The sequence below is a fragment of the Rhinoderma darwinii genome, chromosome 12, assembly GCF_050947455.1.
Source record: "Rhinoderma darwinii isolate aRhiDar2 chromosome 12, aRhiDar2.hap1, whole genome shotgun sequence".
Taxonomy (NCBI): Eukaryota; Metazoa; Chordata; class Amphibia; order Anura; family Rhinodermatidae; genus Rhinoderma; species Rhinoderma darwinii.
In genome coordinates this window covers 30645371-30665694 of record NC_134698.1, presented here as the reverse complement: position 1 = coordinate 30665694, position 20324 = coordinate 30645371, and the positions used below count along the sequence as shown (strand labels likewise).

The following is a 20324-nucleotide window of genomic DNA, read 5'->3' as shown; positions in this document are numbered from 1 at the left end:
CCGATTTTAGATTTATGCTAATGACTTTCTTAATAGACAACTTGGCGTGTTTTTACTTTTTGACCAAGTGGGCCTTGTAAAGAGAAGTGTATGACGCTGACAAATCAGCACACACTTCTCTCCATCCATGTACTCAGCACATCGTGATGTCACTTACTCACACATTAACGTTACTGAAGTGCCTTCAGAGTGAATAGACATCGCCTCCAGCCAGGACGGGAAGTCTATTCACAAGCCCGACACTTCGGTAACGTTTGTGTGGGACTTACAGCATAGCACATAGAGATCACGTTGTGCTGTCATTTACAGGGTGATCTCGCGATATCACGCTTGCTGTCATTAAGTCCCACACAAAAGTTACCAAAGGGCTCTGTTCTAGAGATAGGTGCGGGTCCCAGAGGTGGTACCCGCATCTATCCGACATCTCCTGTGGATATGACAAATGTCCCTCGTGGGAAAACCCCTTTAACTAATCAGAATCCAACTTTAATATTTTCACACACTTAAGAAAATGAAAAAATTATCTGACTAGTTGTTGTAAAACATCAGAGTACAGTTGGAGGAAGTGTTGTCATAGGGAGAAAAACAAAAACTAAAACAGGAGTTTTCACAAGTGGCATAGAAACTCAACAGAGAAATAAAACTTCAAAATGTTTTCACATCTTTAAAATACATATTTTGAAGTTCGACCTTAATTTAATATGTAAGCCCAACTGTGAACACCACTTTAAGCTCTGTGCAGATACAGAAGCAGCAAAGAATGCTGGAAGTTTAAGCTATATTTCCAGAACTACCATAGAAGTAAATGGGCGATACGGAAACAGTGTAGCACAGCAAGCTACGCTGATCTACGCTCTTTCCCAAACTCAGGAGCTATAGAATCAGTGCTACGCATTTTCCGGAACTCCCATTGACTTCTATGTATAGCATAGCAAAACGCGTTTGGATGTTTATGGAAAAACCTGGCGGCCCTACGACAGCCGGAGAAGGTAGGACTAGTACAAGACGACTACGATCTAGAGATAGGTGTGAGTCCAAGAGGTCGGACCCGCATCTATTGAACATTTATGACATACCCTGTACATATATCTTGAAGAACCCATGGCACTCTGATAGGGTTCAAATCCATATGGTATAAATTAAGATCCGGCACTCAAAGCAAAAGTTGTTTAGTGCCGGATCTTCATTTATACGCTTTAGATATGCTATAAATGTCTGAGATGGGAAAACCCCTTTAAGGCCATCTCCACACTCTAAATTAAAAACTGCTATAAAATACGGAGCTGTTTTCAGAGGAAGAACAGCCTCTGATTTTTAGCCGTTTTTAAAGCAAATTTTTGTGTGTGTTTTCTGGAGCTGTTTTTCCATCGACTCCCCGGCTGAACAAAACACTGTTTTTCCCATTGAAATCAATGGGCAGATGTTTGGAGGCGTTTACACCCCGAAAAATGTCTGAGAACACTGCGTGTGAGCAGACCCTAAGCCGCATTTTCCGCCTGTGCACCCATATAAAGTATGGGAGCACGGTCCGTAAAAAGCAAGATAGGACATGTCCTATCTTTTGCAGAAGCTTTCTACACCCAGACACCTTCCTGTAAATATACGGGAAGGTGTCCGTGGTCAATAAAAATGAATGGGTCCGTAATTGCGAACCGTAATTACGATCCGAAATTACAGATGAGATCTACGGTTGTTTGCATGGGGCCCAAGCATGTACAGGATATAGTAGTAACTTTTACTTCTACAGCAAAAGGAGCATATTAAATACCAACATTATAACAACTCACCTTCATGTCCTTGAAGTCATTCTGCTGATCGATTTCTTGTGCTTTAGGGGCCAGATGGTCCTGAAGAAACCTGTGCAAGGTATGGCGGAGCTAAAAGGAAAGCTTATGGTTAGCACACAGATGTCCATCAACTCACAGCCAGTTAGATCATGACAGAAGTGCAAATACAGGTAAGTTTGAGTTCTGAGGTGTTATTTTTTTTATACATAATTCTTGGTTCTGGTGTGTTACGTTATCACAGTGTATATATATATATATATATATACATACATACACACACACACATCTATAGCACTACGACCTATAGCCATGGATACGATTAGATACAGTGGCTCAGCAGACAGTATCACACATGATAGGATTAGCTATAGGGCCCTGCTCGCTGATATTTTTTACTATATTTTACCGATTCATGGACTACTTCAATTACGGCTTTCTTTATTCAAAATAAGATGGTTAAAGAGGGTTGTGTGGGTTTTTATTATTTCAATAAACTATTTTTTCTATGTCCTTGTATTATTTTTTTTAAACTTTATTACTACTGCCTTATTAATAGCTGCTGGCTGATTGACAGCATCCATTACTAAGGTGGGGCTTAGTGATAGCCGGTGCAGAGGCGACCATTAACCCCCATTATTACCCGACACCAGGGGTACTGGGAAGAGCCGGGTACGATCCAGTACCCGACCGCAGCCTGGTATTATTAGGTTGGGAAAGGCCAAAACCAGTGACCCTTCCCACCCTGGTAATGCTTCTGGTAAGGCTGCTGCTATGTTGTATCTGGTAGGTTATGAAAAATGGAAGGGACCACACGTTTATTCAAAAGAAATAAAATTAAAAAAAACAGCCAGATGCAACACAGCAGCAGGCTAGCATTACCAGGTCGGGAAGTGCCACTGTTTTTGGCAATTCCCAGCCTAACAATACCGGCCTGCAGCTACCCAACTATCCCTATAGATGGTCGGGTACCGCATCCTACCCAGCTCTTCTCGGTACCCCTGGTGGCGGTGGGTACCGGGGTAATAATGGGGGTCAGTGTTAGCCTCTGCACCCGCTGTCAATCAACCAATTACTAAGACGGTAGTAATAAAAGTTTAAAAGAAAATACAAAAAAAAAGACAGAAAAAATATATATGTTATTGAAATAAAACCCCCCATAGAACCCTCATTAACCATTTTATTGAAAATAAAAAAAGCAGTCATCGAAGTAGTCCTCGAATCTGACGTAGTCCAATGACCAAACCAATGAAAAAATAAAATAAAAACAAACACTAGTAACACATGTGGTAGGCTTAGATACAGGGCCCATGTGTGATAATGTCTGTTGGACCTTGTATCTAAGCCTACCACATACTAGGCTTGGATACAGGGCTCCAGCGGACAGTAATCTTATACTGTATAAGATTACTGTCTGCTGAGGTCCTGTATCTAAGCCTGCCTTGTGGTAAGCTTAGATACACGGTCCAACAGATTGCATCACACATGGGCCCTGTATCTAAGCCCATGTGTGATGTGGTCTGTTGGACCCTGTATCTAAGCTTACCACAAGGCAGGCTTAGATACAGGACCCAAACAGGCGGTAATGAGGTTACACTTACTCAGCTCTTCCGTGCAGCAGATGTCGCGACACCATCCAGCGTCGTGACATCATGCATGGCACACAGCGTCATGACGCGAGAAGACGTCAGGTCTTCTGCTGCGCCCGGGAAGGAGGGCAAGTATTTGTGACGTTACTATAGTAACGGGGGCCTGTGTATTTTATGACATGGGGCCCAGTTATTATAGTAAGTTTCTATAGACGCGGTGCAGGGGCCGCGGCACGGTCCCAATTGCGACCCCTGTAGCGCCAGTCGCCCAGGGATCCGGGCCAAAGATCCGGGGCTTGGGCCCTGGAGGTCCGGTGCTAGCAACGCCCCTGGTGAGGGGTAAGATCTATGACGTTCGACAGCAAGGATAATGCTATTAATATGGAGTGATCACTGATCTGAAGTTGTGAGAAGAACATTTACTAATGCATGGAAAATTATCCATCATTTCCTTCATTAAAACGCAGAGCTCCAAACTGCAACGAAAATAGTTGCAAATGAGACCCATGAGATGAACTGCATTCACCGTTTGCAGACAGTCCTGTTTGGAGAACCACTTGCCTAAATGCGGAGTGAATCTGGCCTAAATAATGTCAGCAACCCCTTTCTGAAACGCGTGGGTTTACTGTAATCACATAGTATATGGAAGTGATGAGGACTGGTCACACTGCGCAGATAACCCATCATTACACAAGACTTATAAAGGCATGGTTCCCAAATATATACGGCAGAAACAGATCCCAGAACTGATCACATACTTGTCTATGGGATCTTTTCCAGCATCCGATGCATCAGTTGGTATGCCAGATTTCTACCTTCACCAGGCAGAAAAACGTTGCATGCAGCTTTTTCCGTCCGGCTATAGATGCCGTACAGGTGCACAAAAATGTCATCTGGCCGGATACAACTGCTATATGTGAACCCAGCCTTAGATGGCTACAGTTCTCTTACACAGGCTACTACATCAAGTTGAAGGTGAGGAGAATAAGCGACCATATTATGCTGCAGTGTCGTGTCTTCATCCATGTCACAGGCAGATACAGAGCAGTCCTTCAGTATGTGCAGTGGAGCCTATAAAAAAAAAAAAACTCCTTAAAGGTTTAATGTGGTCATACCTTTTTTGGGGTTTTAAAGAGGCTCTGTCACCAGATTTTGCAACCCCTATCTGCTATTGCAGCAGATAGGCGCTGCAATGTAGATTACAGTAACGTTTTTATTTTTAAAAAACGAGCATTTTTGGCCAAGTTATGACCATTTTTGTAGTTATGCAAATGAGGCTTGCAAAAGTCCAAGTGGGTGTGTTTAAAAGTAAAAGTCCAAGTGGGTGTGTATTATGTGCGTACATCGGGGCGTTTTTAATACTTTTACTAGCTGGGCGTTCTGATGAGAAGTATCATCCACTTCTCTTCAGAACGCCCAGCTTCTGGCAGTGCAGACACAGCCGTGTACTCGAGAGATCACGCGGTGACGTCACTCACAGGTCCTGCATCGTGTCAGACGAGCGAGGACACATCGGCACCAGAGGCTACAGATGATTCTGCAGCAGCATCGGCGTTTGCAGGTAAGTCGATGTAGCTACTTACCTGCAAACGCTGATGCTGCTGCAGAATCAACTGTAGCCTCGAGAACACGGCTGTGTCTGCACTGCCAGAAGCTGGGCGTTCTGAAGAGAAGTGGATGATACTTCTCATCAGAACGCCCAGCTAGTAAAAGTATTAAAAACGCCCCGATGTACGCACATAATACACGTCCACTTGGACTTTTACTTTTTTAACACACCCACTTGGACTTTTGCAAGCCTCATTTGCATAACTACAAAAATGGCCATAACTTGGCCAAAAATGCTCGTTTTTAAAAAATAAAAACGTTACTGTAATCTACATTGCAGCGCCGATCTGCTGCAATAGCAGATAGGGGCTGCAAAATCTGGTGACAGAGCCTCTAAGTATAGTTTGATTACAAAGGGATTCTCCGGAATTATTAAAAACAATAAGAATAAGAAGGCTTTGCAATGGGATGCCTGTTAAAAAAATAACCCTTCCTCAAAAATCATCCCAGGATACTGGCAGAACAGACGCCAGACCAGTGAGGCATCGCTACAGGATGCCAGGGGAGGGGAGTATTGACTTTTTAAAGTGGAAATATATTTGGGGTTTTTCCCCTTTTCTGCTTGCGATTTTTGCCGCTTTTCCGCCGCAAAAATAAAAATATTTGCTATTTGTTTCAGATTTTCACTTTTCCATTGAGCTCAAAAGGTGAAAGTCTGCAACAAACATGCAACATTTTTGCAGCATAAATAGACACTCTGCAAATTAAAAATAGTCACCGCAGGTCAATTTCTGAGAAGAAATATTCTGCAGTATATGGATGAGATTTTTTTAAGCCCTTAGCGACGTGTCACATACTATTAGGTCGTTGCCAAGGTTAGAGCAGTCACATAACCGTACGGGATAGTGATGGAGCAGGCTCAGAAGCGGACAACCTAAACGCGAACATGTCCCCTAAAGAAATGAAAAAAGCGCCTTGACGCGCGTTTCGCCTATAGACCGGATTCGTCGGGAGGCTCAGAAGTGGAGCCTGCTCCATCACCAGCGGGTGTCAGCTGTATATCACAGCTGACACTCTGCTGTACCAGCAGGGACAGGACTGAGGTCCGATCCCCGCCGATTTTCCCCTAAATGTTGCAGTCAATTGTGACAGCAGCATTTAGTTGGTTTGTACGCCATCTGCACCCTTGTGACGCATTAACAAGGGTGCCAATGGTTGCTATGGCAACCGGAGACCTACCAATGGCTTCATGGTTGCCAAGTACAGAAGCCTAGTAGGCCCCGCTCAGATGCGGGACATAATATGCTTGACTGACAGCTCTAATACACTACACAAAGTATGTATTGCAGTGTAATTGAATAGCGACCAAGGCCTCAGGCCTGCACGACCCCTAGTGGGACAAATAAAAAAATTCAAATTAAAATAAAGTTTCAAGTTACATAAACAAAAAATGAATTTTTTTCCCCATAATGAATCTTTTATTATAGAAAAAACAAAAAAAGGTACACATATTTGCGATTGCCGCATCCGTAACCACCCCAACTATTAAAACTAGAACATCATTTTTTACGGCGTTCACCGTGTGGGAAAAATAAATACAAAACTGTCAGAATCACTGTTTTTTAGATTCCATACCTCTCAAAAAAATTTAATGAAAAGTGATCAAAACGTCACATGTAGCCCAAACTGGTACCAATAAAAACTGTAGTCCCGAAAAATAACAAGCCCTTACACAGGCGTGTCAATGCAAAAAATAGTTATGGCTCTTAGAATATGGCAACTCAAAAACTAAACTATTTAAAAAAAAATAAAAAATAGATTTTATTGTGGTGTGAAGGAATACATTTCAAAATTCCACGTTCTGTATTTTGTGTCAGTATACACTGCACAGTGCAATATTCATTTTTGTTTTTTTAGTTTGCCTTGTAATAATCTGCAGATGCTCTGCAGATTAATAAGTTATTTCTTCTTGGCAGTAAAACAGTTTATGCAAGTACAAAAGGAATTCACTCTTCTTTATTCATCAAGGTCAGAGGGAGGGTTTCTCCCTTCGCAGACTACCCCCTGAGTCATGGTCTTTGTTCTATGTGTCTTAGGGCGGATTTACACGAGCGTGTGCGCTTTGCGCACGTAAAAAAACGCGTCGTTTTGCGTGCGCAAAAGGCACTTAACAGCTCCGTGTGTCATGTTCATATGGTCACACGGGCCTATATTAGTCTATGGGGCCATGCAGACATATGCGTTGGTCCGCTGCGTAAAAGTCACGACATGTCCGTTCTTTGGCCGTTTTTCGCGCATCACGCACCCATTGAAGTCAATGGGTGCGTGAAAACCACGCATGTCACACGGAAGCACTTCCGTGCGAACAGCGTGATTCGCGCAACAGCTGTCAAAAGGATGAATGTAAACAGAAAAGCACCACCTGCTTTTCTGTTTACAAACATCCAAATGGAGTGTCATAATGGCAGCTGCGTGAAAAGCACGCAGCCGCCATTATGACACTCCATTTGGATGTTTGTAAACAGAAAAGCACGTGGTGCTTTTGTTTACATTCATTTTTTTACAGCTGTTGTGCGAATAACGCGCGTCCCACGGTAGTGCTTCCGTGTGGTGCGAGTAATTTTCACGCACTCATTGACTTCAACGCCGAAATATAGAACCTGTCGTGGGTTTTACGCAGCGGACTCACGCTGCGCAAAAATCACGGACAGTCTGCACGGCCCCATAGACTAGCACAGGTCCGTGCGACCCACGTTCGTGTAAATCCGCCCTTATAAATACACGCTGTATATGATAATAAATTGAACTCGTTTTTGAGAACATTGTCTCAGACAGACTGATTGACTTACCGAGCTCACGCGTGCATTATATATATATATACCCCTTCTAATTTGGAACCTACAGAAATGGAGGCGCAGTGGTACCGTTGCGACCACAGTGGTAACGCTGTAAAACATTAAAAAGCAATATACATATGGTATCACCATAATCATATCGACACCCACAGAATAAAGTCAATATGTTATTTGTAGCGCTTGGTGAATGGCATAAGAAAAATAAATCTATCAGAACTGCTGTTTTTTGGTAACCTTGCTTCGCAAAAATTTTTATAAAAAGTGATTAAAAAGTCGCTTGTACCCCAAAATGGTACCAATAAAATCTACAGATTATCCGGCAAGAAATAAGCCCTCACACAGCTCCAGAGGAGAAAAGATAAAAACGTTCTGCGCCTCAGAATATAAAGACAAAATGTGCAGAGTTCAACAAGCGGATAAGAACGGGCGCCCGATTAACAGTTTATGAGGTATTTGACTTCAGTGGCATAACATTGAAAATTACAGTCGTCACTCTGCACCATCCGCTGCGCATTAACCCCTTCTTGATAAATGCCTTAAGGGGTGTGGTTTCCAAAATGGGGGGGGGGGGCACTTCTTGGGGATTTGCTTTACTACTTGACCTGAGAACCCAGAAATTGTCGGCCAATTCTGCATAAATCGGCAAAATGACCTCAAATGCGCATGGTGCTTTATCACTTCTGAACCCTGTCATACGTCCAGGCAAAATATTAGGGGAACATGTAGGGTGTATCTAAAGCCAGGAATCACAGCATAATAATTAGGGAGCTGTCTTTTCACAGTGGCACCACATTGGGCACTGAAATGACATATCTGCGGGTAAAAATTGAATTTTCACTCTGCACCATCCACTGTGCATTAGTTTCTAATAAAACACCTGTGGGGTTAAAATGCGCACTACACCTCTTAAAAATGTCTTGAGGGGTGTCATTTCCAAAATGGAGTCACTTCTGGGGGAGGTTTATTTCACCTCTGAACCCTGCAAGTATGGGCCAATGCTGTGAAAACCACCAAAATAGACCTCAAATGGGCATGGGGCTCTTTCACTTGAGCCCTGTCACATGTCCAGGCATATGAGAAATGCCTTGAGAGGTAGGTTACAAAGTGGGGTCACTTCTCAGGGGTTTCCACTGTACTGGGATCTCAGGTGCTTTGCAAATGTGGCATGGCGCTCAAACAGCAATCCAGTAAAAAAGAATTGTTTTCTGACCCCTGCCATGTGCCCAAACAGCTATTTATGACCCCATATAGGGTATTGTCATACTCGAGAAATATTGAGTAACAAATTTAGTGGTTGTTTTCTTCTATTACCAAAGAAAAAAAAATTGGGAGCTAAAACTAAATATTTTTTGAAAAAATTAAATTTTGCATTTTCACTGCCTAATTTTAATACAATCTGTGGGGGTCAATATTCTCACTACACCCCTAGATCAATACCCTGAGGAGTGTAGTTTCCAAAATGGAGTCACTTCTCAGGGGTTTTTAATGTACTCTTACCTCAGGGATTCTGCAAATGTGACATTGCACCCGAAAACCATTCCAGCAAAATTTGGGTTTCAAAAACCCCCAAAAAAAAAACAAAAAAAACAAACTACATTTTATTAGAGAAAAATTATTTTTTTTATTTTCACTGCCTAATTCAAATGAATTCAGCAAAACACCTGTGGGGTGGAAATGCTCACGATACCCATAGAGGACGTCCTGAAGTGGTGTACTTTTCCAAATGGCGTCACTTTTTGGGGGTTTCCACAGTCTTCGCCCTTCAGGGGCTTTGCAAATGCGACATGTCACCCAAAAACTGTTCCAGCAAAATTTGTGCTCCAAAAGCCAAATAGCGCTCCTTCCCTTCTGAGTCCTGCCGTGCGTCCAAGGAGAACATATGGGGCATTGCAGTACTTGGGAGAAATTTCTTTACAAATGTTGAGGTGTTTTTTCTCCTTTATTCCTTATTGAAATTAAGAAATCTGAACTAAAACTACATTTTATGAGAAAATTTAAATTTTCACGGCTTAATTTTAATATATTTAGCAAAAAACCGGTGCGGTAAAATTACTCACTATACCCCTAGATAAATTCCTCGGGGAAGTGGGGTAACTTCCAAAATGGTCTCTTTTGAGGACATCTACACTGTTTTGGCACCACATGTCCGCTTCAAACCGGACATGGTGCCTAAATGATATTCTAATAAAAAGGAGGCCCCTTTAATTTAGTCCAATATCACACTAGGGCCACATGTGGAATATTTCTGCAGAATCTGGGCAATAAATATGGAGTTATTTTTCTCTGGTAAAAGCTTCTGCATAAGGCCTTATTCACACGAACGTGTTTTACGTCCGTGACACGGACCTATGTTAGTGAATGGGGCGTATGTCCGCTGCGTAAAACTCACGACATGTCCTATACTTGGCCGTTTTTTGCGCATCACGCATCTATTGAAGTCAATGGGCATGTGAAAATCACGCACAGCATACGGAAGCACTTCCGTGTGTCCCGCGTGATTCGCGCAACAGTAGATAAATGAAGTGCTTTTATTTTTTTCCTTCATTTCTTTCTTTTTCTAAACATCAAAACCACGTGTCATAAGGATGGAATATGCGCGAAAATCAGGAACGGTTTTCCTTTGAAAACAGCTCTGTATTTTCAGACGTTTTTGGTTAAGCGTGTGAACTAGGGATGCACGGTGCATCGAAACTTCGATACTGTTTCGATACTGTGCATCCCTAAACGGTTCGATACCGCTATTTCCTGTATTTCGATACTGAGCTGCGCAGCCGCACAGCTCAGTATAGTAATACATGAATGTATGGGAGCGCGGCTGCGGCTGTGTAATACAGTCACTGCCCCGCTCCTGAGTCATGATAAGTTTGCGGGGTCAGGATGATGCGATGCGGCCGGCGCTGCACTAATGAGCGGCGGCACTGAAGACAGAACATGGCGGGCGCTCTACAAAATACCCCCGTGTTCTGTCCTCAGTGCCTGAACTGCCGCTCATTAGTGCAGCGCCGGCCGCACCTCCTCATGCTGACCGTGCGCGCACTTCCTGTCAGGAGCGGGGCAATGGCTGTATTACACAGCTGCAGCCCCGCTCTATAAACGGCGGAGATCAGAGAAACCTCTCATCTCCGCCGTTATTCTCCTGAATGCTGCGATCACAGCTGACTGCAGCATTCAGGGGAAAATGAGCAGGGGGGATGCCCCTGGATCGCGTCACAGGGAATTCCTGTGACGCGATCGAGGGCCATACCATATATGGGCAGACAGCTCAGGGTCTATTGACGGACCCCAGGGCTGTCTTACCATATTTCATGTTGTTAGGACATACTTAGGTATGTCCTAACAACAGCCTGTGTGCTATCTGTCCACAGGCTGATGTACTGGCACATATCTGATATATGTCAGTACAAAAAATAAAAGTAAAAACAAAGTATTGTTAAATTAAAAAAAAAAATACACATTCACCTTTTTTACAATAAACATTAAAATAAGTCTCAATACATAAAATATTCACACATTCAGTAATGGCGCGCACAACAATTTTTTTGCATCATTTATGATGGGTACGCTGTAAAAAAATGAAATAAACACGGCTTTCATTCACTTATTAATGTGAGGCGCGAGGTGCGATGAATTTAACCTCCATGTTCCTCACATTAATAGTAATTAACCCCATCATGTACCTCGCACATTAACCCAATATGACTGAGAAACATGATGGGATTACTATTAATGTGAGGCGCGTTCAAAATTCATCACACGTCGCGCCTCACATCCGAAAACGGAAGAATTTTTTTTTTATTACTGTTGGCAAAAGTATCGAAATTGGTATCGAAATCGCAATACTAAACGAAGTATCGGTATCGAAGTCCAAATTCTGGTATCGTGACATCCCTAGTGTGAACATACCATTAATAGAAGCCGGTCAGAAAAACTATATACTACAATACATCAGTATTGCGGTATATTGTGCAAGCGATCAAAGCTGGTTCGAGTCCCCTAGGGGGACTAACAAAAAAAAAAAAAAATTGTAAAATCAAAGCTGTTTCAATATGTACATAAAAGTTCAAAGACCCCTTTTCCCACTGAAGCATTGTAAAAAAAAAAAAAAAAATGAACATAATTGGTAACGTCGCATCCGTAAACGTCTGAACTATTACGATATATCATTATTTAACCCGCACAGTGTACTCCGTAAAAAAACAAGTAAACGCCAGAATCATTTTTTGGTCACCTCATCTCCCACAAAAAAAATTAAGCCCTCACACCGCTTAAAATTGACGGAAAAATAAAAAAATCTTATGACTCTCAGAATTTGGCGAATCAAAATAAATTTTATTTTTTACACTTCGTTTTCCCCCTGTAAAAGTAGTAAAACATAGAAAAAATATATATATTTGGTATCGCCGTAATCGCATTTTCCCACAGAACGAAGTTGTTTTAATTGCACGGTGAATTCCGTAAATACGAAGCGCAAAAAACAACGGAGGAATCAGTTTTTTCTTATTTTCTACCTCACAAATAATTATTTTCCCCGTTAGCTAGTACATTATAAGGCAGAATAAATGGCGCTATGAAAAACTACAACTGGTCTTGCAAAAAACAAGCCCTCGTAGGACTAGAACGATGGAAAAATGAAAAAAGTATAAAGTGGGGAGGAAAAAAATTGAAATCTGAAAATGGTTTACGACAGGAAAGGGTTAACAGTGCACAAGGTCTCAAAATAGATGGTGTGGATAAAATATGATATATTTTTAATTTTTTAAAATAAGGCGGAGTTCACATGGGCCGGTACGCTGCGTAAAAGCATGCAACGTATTCGCCCTGTGCGCCGCAGGGAATTCCGGCCAAAATAGCGCACCAAACTGTGGTGCAGTTTTTCTCCCGGAATGTCCGCTGCGGAAAACTGCTGCATTAACCGGCCTGCTAGCAGTCCGGCCTCCTGGAATGACGTTCCACCCCAGAAGACTGCCGCAAGGGACTGGGTGCGGAGACCCCCACCATTGCTGAAACGGAGGTGCAGAAGTACTGAGCGGTGTCCTGAATCTTCAGCTGTGACCAGCGCTCCTCACCAGCCTGAAGACGACCTATGTGAGCCGACTTCAGACCAATAGGGAGCGACGATTACAGCGGATGACGCGGGCGCGCGAACCCCCCACTGGACCAAACGTCTGATGTATGCCTATGACACATGAAGTTTGAGCAAAGTGTATAACATTGCAAGATTGTCTATATGTCACTCTTACCAGCAGAGGGAGCTATTTCCTATACAGAATCAAAACATTGCAACTCAGGTAGCTATGCCTGGCATAAGCTTCAGCAGTGGCTTGTGGGAAATCAGCAAAACTTAGTGGGAGTAGGTTGTCAGGACAGGGGAAAAGTAGAATTTTCAGGTTTTTTTCCCAGATTTACACATAACGATCATTAATGATACAACTATAGGCCATCACGGTCTACTGTCGGTCTACATACGACGGACCGCAGTACAAGTCAATGGGTTTGGTCGTGGCTTTGACATACCAGCGCGGTTATGCAGCGCTATTCTTGTCATCTAATCTAACGGAACTGCAGATAGGCTCTGTTCACACTTGCTTTGGAGACTATTATAGACTAGCGTCCATAATAATAGAGACTCACACAAGTAATGGTGTTGCCCATAGCAACTAATCAGGTTGAAACTTACCGAAGGGTCACCTGAAATGAGAGCTGGTATGTGATTGGTTGAAATGATTGCTGGAATGTAATTGGTTGCTATGGGTAACGCCGCCACTAGATCTGGGTTGTATAGATTTGCGCCACCTTTTACTTGGCTGTTGAACGATTTACAGAATACAACGCGCTATACAATGCGAGCGGCTGCACTTTTTACATACGGACAGACTCGTATCTACGTCCGCACCACAGACAACACGTCACAGCCTGCGCGCTCTCCCACCTGTCTCTGCTCGTCACTCAGTCCGTTCACAGCGTCATCCACTGGCACTCCTGCACTAGAACACCACCGGGTGCATTGGGCTAGCACCGGCCAGTCCCGCCGGCGGTCCCTCACAAACCTACGGAGGAGCACGGCCATGATATCCAGTAACAGACGGGCTATAGTTCAGACCACTGGAGCGTGTGGCGGTGGAGAGGCCTCGTCCAATGAGAGCAGCGTATCCTGTACTTCCCGCCTTAATGACGCGCCCCAGGACCCGCCTTATGTGCTGCTTGTCCTTGACGGCGTCTCCACAGCGACCATCAGCTATGAACTAATACCCCGCCTACAGCGACCATCACATCGGCCTGTCATTGGTCAATCCAGCACTGAAAATATGATTGGTTGCTATGGGCAACGGCGTCTGTCACCAAGTTACCTTATAAATAGCCGTGATCACATGGTTCCAGTCACCCTTCTCTCACATACTTACCCACATTCAAAAACCAAATCAGCCTTTTTAACCCCTTCAGGACACAGCCAGTTTTGGCCTTGTGGACATTTTATGTGGTAATGCTTTTACCTATTCAACCGATTCTGAGATTGTTTTTGTACTTTATGTTATTGCCTGTTCACATCACCGTTCATTTCCGTTCCGGGGTAACGTCGGGTGAACCCCGCAACAGAAAGTGACAGCACAGCTTCCGTTTCAGTCACCATTGATCTCAATGGTGACGGAAACATCGCTGATGCTTTCCGTTCGTCACCATTCCGGCTGGTTTCCGGTTTTCAGACGGAATCAATAGCGGAGTCGACTTCGCTATTCACTCCGTCAAAACTACAGAACCGTTACACAACGGAGACAAACGGAAACCATTTGCACCAGATCCATCACCATTGAAAATCAATGGTGATGCAAACAGAAACCTATGGTTTTCAGGGAGCAGTTCAGATGTGAAGTGGCTTTAATGGGCCTAAAAATTAGAAACCCCCATAAATCACCCAATTTTAAAAACTGCACCCCTTTAAAAGTATTCAAAACAGCATTTAGAAAGTGTCTTAACCCTCTAGGCTTTTCATAGGAATTAAAGCAAAGTGGAGGTGAAATTTACAAATCATTTTTTTTCCAAAATTTATTCGTAATAATTTTTATCTTTACCAGAGAAACGCAACCCAATATTTATTGCCCAGATTCTGCAGTTTTTAGAAATATCCCACATGTGGCCCTAGTGTGGTTATGGACTGAAACACCGGCCTCCGAAGAAAAGGACCACCTAGAGGATTTTGACCCCACATTTTTTTTTGCTAAATTTATTGGAATAAGGCCTCATGCACACAAATTTATTTTTGCAGCCGCAATTCACCCGCAAGTCTGTGGGTGAATTGCGGCCCCATTAATTTCAATGGACCCATGCCCACGACTGTGGTTTCCACGGTCCGTGCCTGGCCCATGGTCCAGGCTCATAGAAATTAAAGGGCGCGGCCATATGCACGGCCCGCGGGTGACATAGAAAATCACAGCCTCCGCGGCCATCCGACCCGAAAATCACAGTCTCTGCGGCCATCCGACCCGAAAATCACAGCCTCTGTGGCCATCCGACCCGAAAATCACAGCCTCTGTGGCCATCCGACCCGAAAATCACAGCCTCTGCGGCCATCCGACCCGAAAATCACAGCCGTGCACATTGCGACGGTCGTGTGCATGAGGCCTAAGGCCTCATGCCCACTTCAGTTTTTTCCTTCAGGGTGCTATCCGTATTTTTCACCGATAGCACCCTGAACCAATTCATTTCAATGGGCCCATGCACACTTCCGTTATTTTGACAGATCCATTGTTGCGTCAAAAGTAGAGCATGTCCTAGTTTTGTCAGTGATTCCGTTACCGTGGGGCTCATACAAGTCAATGGGTCTGTCAAAAAAATGGACGGCACACGGAAAGCTTCCGTGTGCCGTCTGTTTTTGACAGATCCGTTGCCCTAGCAACGAAAGGGCGTGCCAAAGTTCACAGACTGGGACATGTGACAAGTTCAAATAAAGTTCAATACCTTCCGTTTTTTTAACAGAAGCACAACTTCTGTTTGAAACGGAAACACGGAACGGACACTGAGTACACACGGATACCATAACGGACACATGGATCCGTGAGAAACGTCAGTGAAAACAGTGATGGAAGTGTGCATGAGGCCTTAGTCTGTAAAAATGAAAATCTTTCTGAAAAAAACGTAACATTTTTTACAAGGAATAAAGGAGAAAAAGAACCCCAACATTTGTAAAGCAATTTCTCCCGATTACGGCAATACCCCACATGTGGTCATAAACTACTGTTTGAACCCACAGCAGGGCTCAGAAGGGAAGGAGCGCTATTTGGCTTTTGGAGCTTACATTTAGATGGAATGGTTTTCGAGCATCATGTTGCATTTGCAAAGCCCCTGCGAGGCCAAAACAGTGGAGACATCCCAAAAGTGACTAAATTTTGGAAACTACACCCCTTAAGCTATCTAGGGGTATAGTGAGCATTTAGACCCCATAGGTCTTTTGCAGCATTTATTAGAATTAGGCCCCATGCACATGACCGTAAGAGCGCCCGTAATTACGGGCCCATAGACTTCTATTGGCCCCAGGTACCTTCCCGGTTACGTACGGGAAGGTGCCCGGGCCGCTGAAAAATATACAATATGTCCTATTTCAGGCCGTAATTACAGCACGGGCAGGCCCATAGAAGTCTATGGGTCTCTCGTAATTACGGATGGCTACATGTGTGCACCCATAATTACGGGAGTGTTGCTAGGCGACATCAGGGGATTGTAATTTTTGAATAAAGAGAAGCAGAGAAAATGACGTCTGAGCGATCATGTGACCCTTTTAAGGGGTTTGGACATTAGAAATTAATTAACCCTTTCAGGACTGATCCATTTTTTGCTTTTTCATTTTTCCTTCCTAGCCTTCCAAGAGCCATAATTTTTTTCTTTTTCCGTCAATAGATTTGTTTGACGGCTCATTTTTTTGTGGGAGGAGTTCGTATGTTTTTATGTTTATAAACAGAAAAGCACGTGGTGCTTTTCTGTTTTCATTCATAGTTTTGACTACTGTAGCTCGTCCGTGTGCCGTGCGTGGTTTTCATGCATCCATTGACTTCAATGGGTGCGTGATGCGCGAAAAACGGGCAAATATAGGACATGTCGTGAGTTTTACGCAGCGGACACGCGTGAAAATCACAGTCAGTCTGAACGGCCCCATTTACTAACATAGGTCAGTGCGACGCGCGTGAAAATCACGCGCGTTGCACGGACGTATTATACATTTGTCTGAATAAGCCCTAAATCTGTTCTGTGGCTCAATTCGATTACGGTGATACCAAATTCATATAGGTTTTTTTTATATTTTGCAACTTTTACGAAGAAAAATCAATTTGTTAAAAAAAAATACTTTTTTTTTTTTTTGGTCGATTGGGCGGTGTGGGGGCTTATTTTTTGGTGGACAAGCTGTAGTTTTTATTGGTACCAGTTTTTGGTACATACAACTTTTTGATCACTTTTTAGTACTTTTTTGACAGCTAAGATGACCAAAAAACAGCGATTTGGGCGTTTTAAATTCTTTATTTTTCACAGTGTTTACCATGCGAGTTAGATAATGGTTGGGCATGGCGGCATGAGGAAGCAATCTCCCGGAGCTCCGAACGCTTACAGCTGAACTTTATTAATATCTCTACTTACCCCCCGTTGTTAAACATGCTTAGGGGGAAAGGGAAGACTGGAACCACCAGTGCCTCACGAGAACTCTCCCTGTCTTGGTTCTTGCAACACAACAACGAGCTACTGATGACCCGCCAAGTGAACTGGTGATGGCGGCTGCCCCTGCTCCCAGAGTGCTTGCGCTCACCAAACTCTCTCAGGGCAGTCCGGCTGTATTCCGTCCGTCTCCACCAGCCTCAGTGGCGGCCTCGTGTGCTGTGGCAACCGCATGTACTCCGGCAGCTCGCACCCTTAACAAACTGTGGGAGATGGTGAGAGCTCTCCCAACCAGGGTAGATATGGATGTGCACATGCCGCGCCTGGAGGAGAATCAGCTCAAAGTTGTTATGGCAGGAAGGAGGTGAAGGGAACAAGTGAGCCCTAATCTACTCACCGCCCTGTCCCTGCCTACTTGCAACGACCCGCCCTAGGCGACGGGGTACAACTTGGTGGCGGTCCCTACGCTGACTAAGTGCAAGGGGATACAAACAGGGAACAAGCAAGGGAAGGGGCAGTAGCCCACGGAACACCGTGAGGAAACGGAGTGGTGAACGAGCCAGTCAGGATCAGGATGTAGTGGAGTATACCAACGAGAGCACGGAGCAGGAAGCAAGCCAGGGGCAGAGCGAAGCAGGATAAGCGGGAACTGCAGCAAGGCAGAAGCAGGCTGGAGCAAGGCAGCAGTGGGGCCAGGAATCCAAGAAGAATAACAAGCAACGAGGAAGAGAAAACGGCAGGTATAAATGGACAGGGGGCGGAGCTAACTCCGACTGACCAGGCCGCGATAGGCTCTCCCACTCCTGAGCCTGCCACCCTGATTGGTGGGAGCCGGTGTCAGTCTAAGAGGTCTGGCCTCAGGTGTCGACTGATTAACCCTGGGAGTATCCACAGACGTAGTGCCTGGCAGATCCTTTACAGTACTCCCCCTTTTATGAGGGGCCACCAGACCCTTACTAAGAGGACCCGGTTTAGTGGGGAAGAGAAGGTGGAACCTCCTGACCAATACCCCAGCGTGAACATCTCGAGCAGGTACCCAAGTCCTCTCCTCCGGCCCGTATCCTCTCCAATGGACCAGGTACTGGAGGGAGCCCTGGATCATCCTACTGTCCACAATCTTGGCCACCTCGAATTCCACCCCCTCAGGGGTGAGAACGGGAACAGGAGGTTTCCTTGAGGGGGACCAGGACGGGGAGCAGTGTTTAAGGAGGGAGGCATGAAAGACGTCGTGTATGCGGAAGGATGGGGGCAGCTCCAGACGGAAGGATACAGGGTTGAGGACTTCAATGACCTTATAAGGCCCAATAAATCGGGGATCAAACTTCCTGGACGGGACCTTAAGGCGCAAGTTCCTAGACGACAACCACACCAGATCCCCGACGACAAACCGGTGGTTAGCAGAACGTCTTCTATCCGCCTGAATCTTTGTACGCTCTGGGACGCCTCTAGGTTCTTCTGAACCTGGGCCCAGACAGTGCACAGTTCCCGATGAACGTCCTCTACCTCGGGATTATTGGAACAACCAGGAGAAACGGAGGAGAACCTTGGATTAAACCTGAAATTACAGAAAAACGGGGAGACCCCTGACGAGTTACTGACCCGGTTATTCAGGGAAAATTCGGTGAGGGGAAGGAATGAGACCCAATCAAATTGACAGTCAGAGATGAAGCACCTTAAATATTGTTCCAGGGATTGATTAGTCCTTTCCGTTTGGCCATTAGTTTCGGGATGGAAGGCGGAGGAGAAGGACAGATCAATCTCCAACTTTTTACAAAAAGCTCTCCAAAATAAGGAAACAAATTGTACTCCTCTGTCAGAAACGATATTGACTGGGACCCCATGGAGACGCAAAATGTGTTTAACAAACAAAGAAGCTAACGTCTTGGCGTTAGGTAGTTTCTTAAGGGGCACAAAGTGGCACATCTTGCTGAAGCGGTCTACTACCACCCACACCACCGACTTGCCCTGAGATGGAGGCAAATCGGTGATAAAATCCATGGAGATATGGGTCCAAGGTCTCTGGGGAATGGGCAATGAACGTAGTAAGCCCGCAGGTCGGGACCTAGGGGTCTTGGACCTAGCACAAACCTCACAAGCGGCGACGTAAGCCCTAACGTCTTTAGGCAACCCAGGCCACCAATAGTTTCTGGTAATGAGGTGTTTGGTACCCAAGATGCCAGGATGACCAGATAGTGCGGAGTCATGGTTTTCCCTGAGTACCCTTAGCCGGTATTGCAGGGGGACAAACAGCTTGTCCCCAGGGAGGTTCCCGGGAGCTGAACCTTGATCAGCCGCAATGTCAGAGGCTAAATCAGAATCAGTGGCAGAAACTATTATACCAGGGGGTAAAATACAAGCAGGATCCTCCTCAGAAGGAGGATTGGCTATGAAACTACGTGACAGTGCGTCAGCCTTAATATTTTTGGACCCAGCCCTATAGGTAACCAAGAAGTTAAATCTGGTAAAGAATAGCGCCCATCGAGCTTGTCTAGGATTAAGCCTCCGGGCAGATTCTAGGAAAGCCAGATTCTTGTGGTCAGTAAGGACCGTTACCTGGTGTCTGGCCCCCTCCAGGAAGTGACGCCACTCTTCAAAAGCCCATTTAATGGCTAAAAGTTCGCGGTTGCCAATATCATAGTTACTCTCCGTGGGCGAAAACTTCCTAGAGAAGTAAGCACAGGGGCGGAGATGGGTGAGGGAGCTGGTACCCTGGGACAAGACGGCCCCCACTCCCACCTCGGACGCGTCAACCTCCACAATAAATGGCTCCCTTTGGTTGGGCTGAACCAAAACGGGGGCCGAGATAAAGCACTTCTTGAGGGTCTCAAAAGCCTGGACGGCCTCAGGGGGCCAATGGAGGACATCCGCACCCTTGCGAGTGAGGTCCGTAAGAGGCTTAGCGACGACCGAGA

The 20324-nt window shown here is 44.8% G+C and overlaps 1 protein-coding gene across 2 annotated transcripts in view; it reads right to left on the bottom strand.

Moving 5' to 3' along the window:
- The window catches only part of IVD (isovaleryl-CoA dehydrogenase), a 97247-nt gene extending 83248 nt beyond the window's left edge, over nucleotides 1-13999 (bottom strand). The window contains exons 1-2 of one of the 2 annotated variants that reach the window (XM_075843338.1): nucleotides 13706-13999; nucleotides 1788-1877 (exon numbers count right to left, since the gene is read on the bottom strand). In XM_075843338.1, the coding sequence (XP_075699453.1) occupies nucleotides 1788-1877; nucleotides 13706-13843 (228 nt within the window). In that variant the 5' untranslated portion in view covers nucleotides 13844-13999. Of the gene's footprint in view, nucleotides 1-1787; nucleotides 1878-4131; nucleotides 4230-13705 lie in introns of those variants that run through there. The other variant, XM_075843339.1, reaches the window with a different exon arrangement.
- Nucleotides 14000-20324: the final 6325 nt, after the last annotated feature.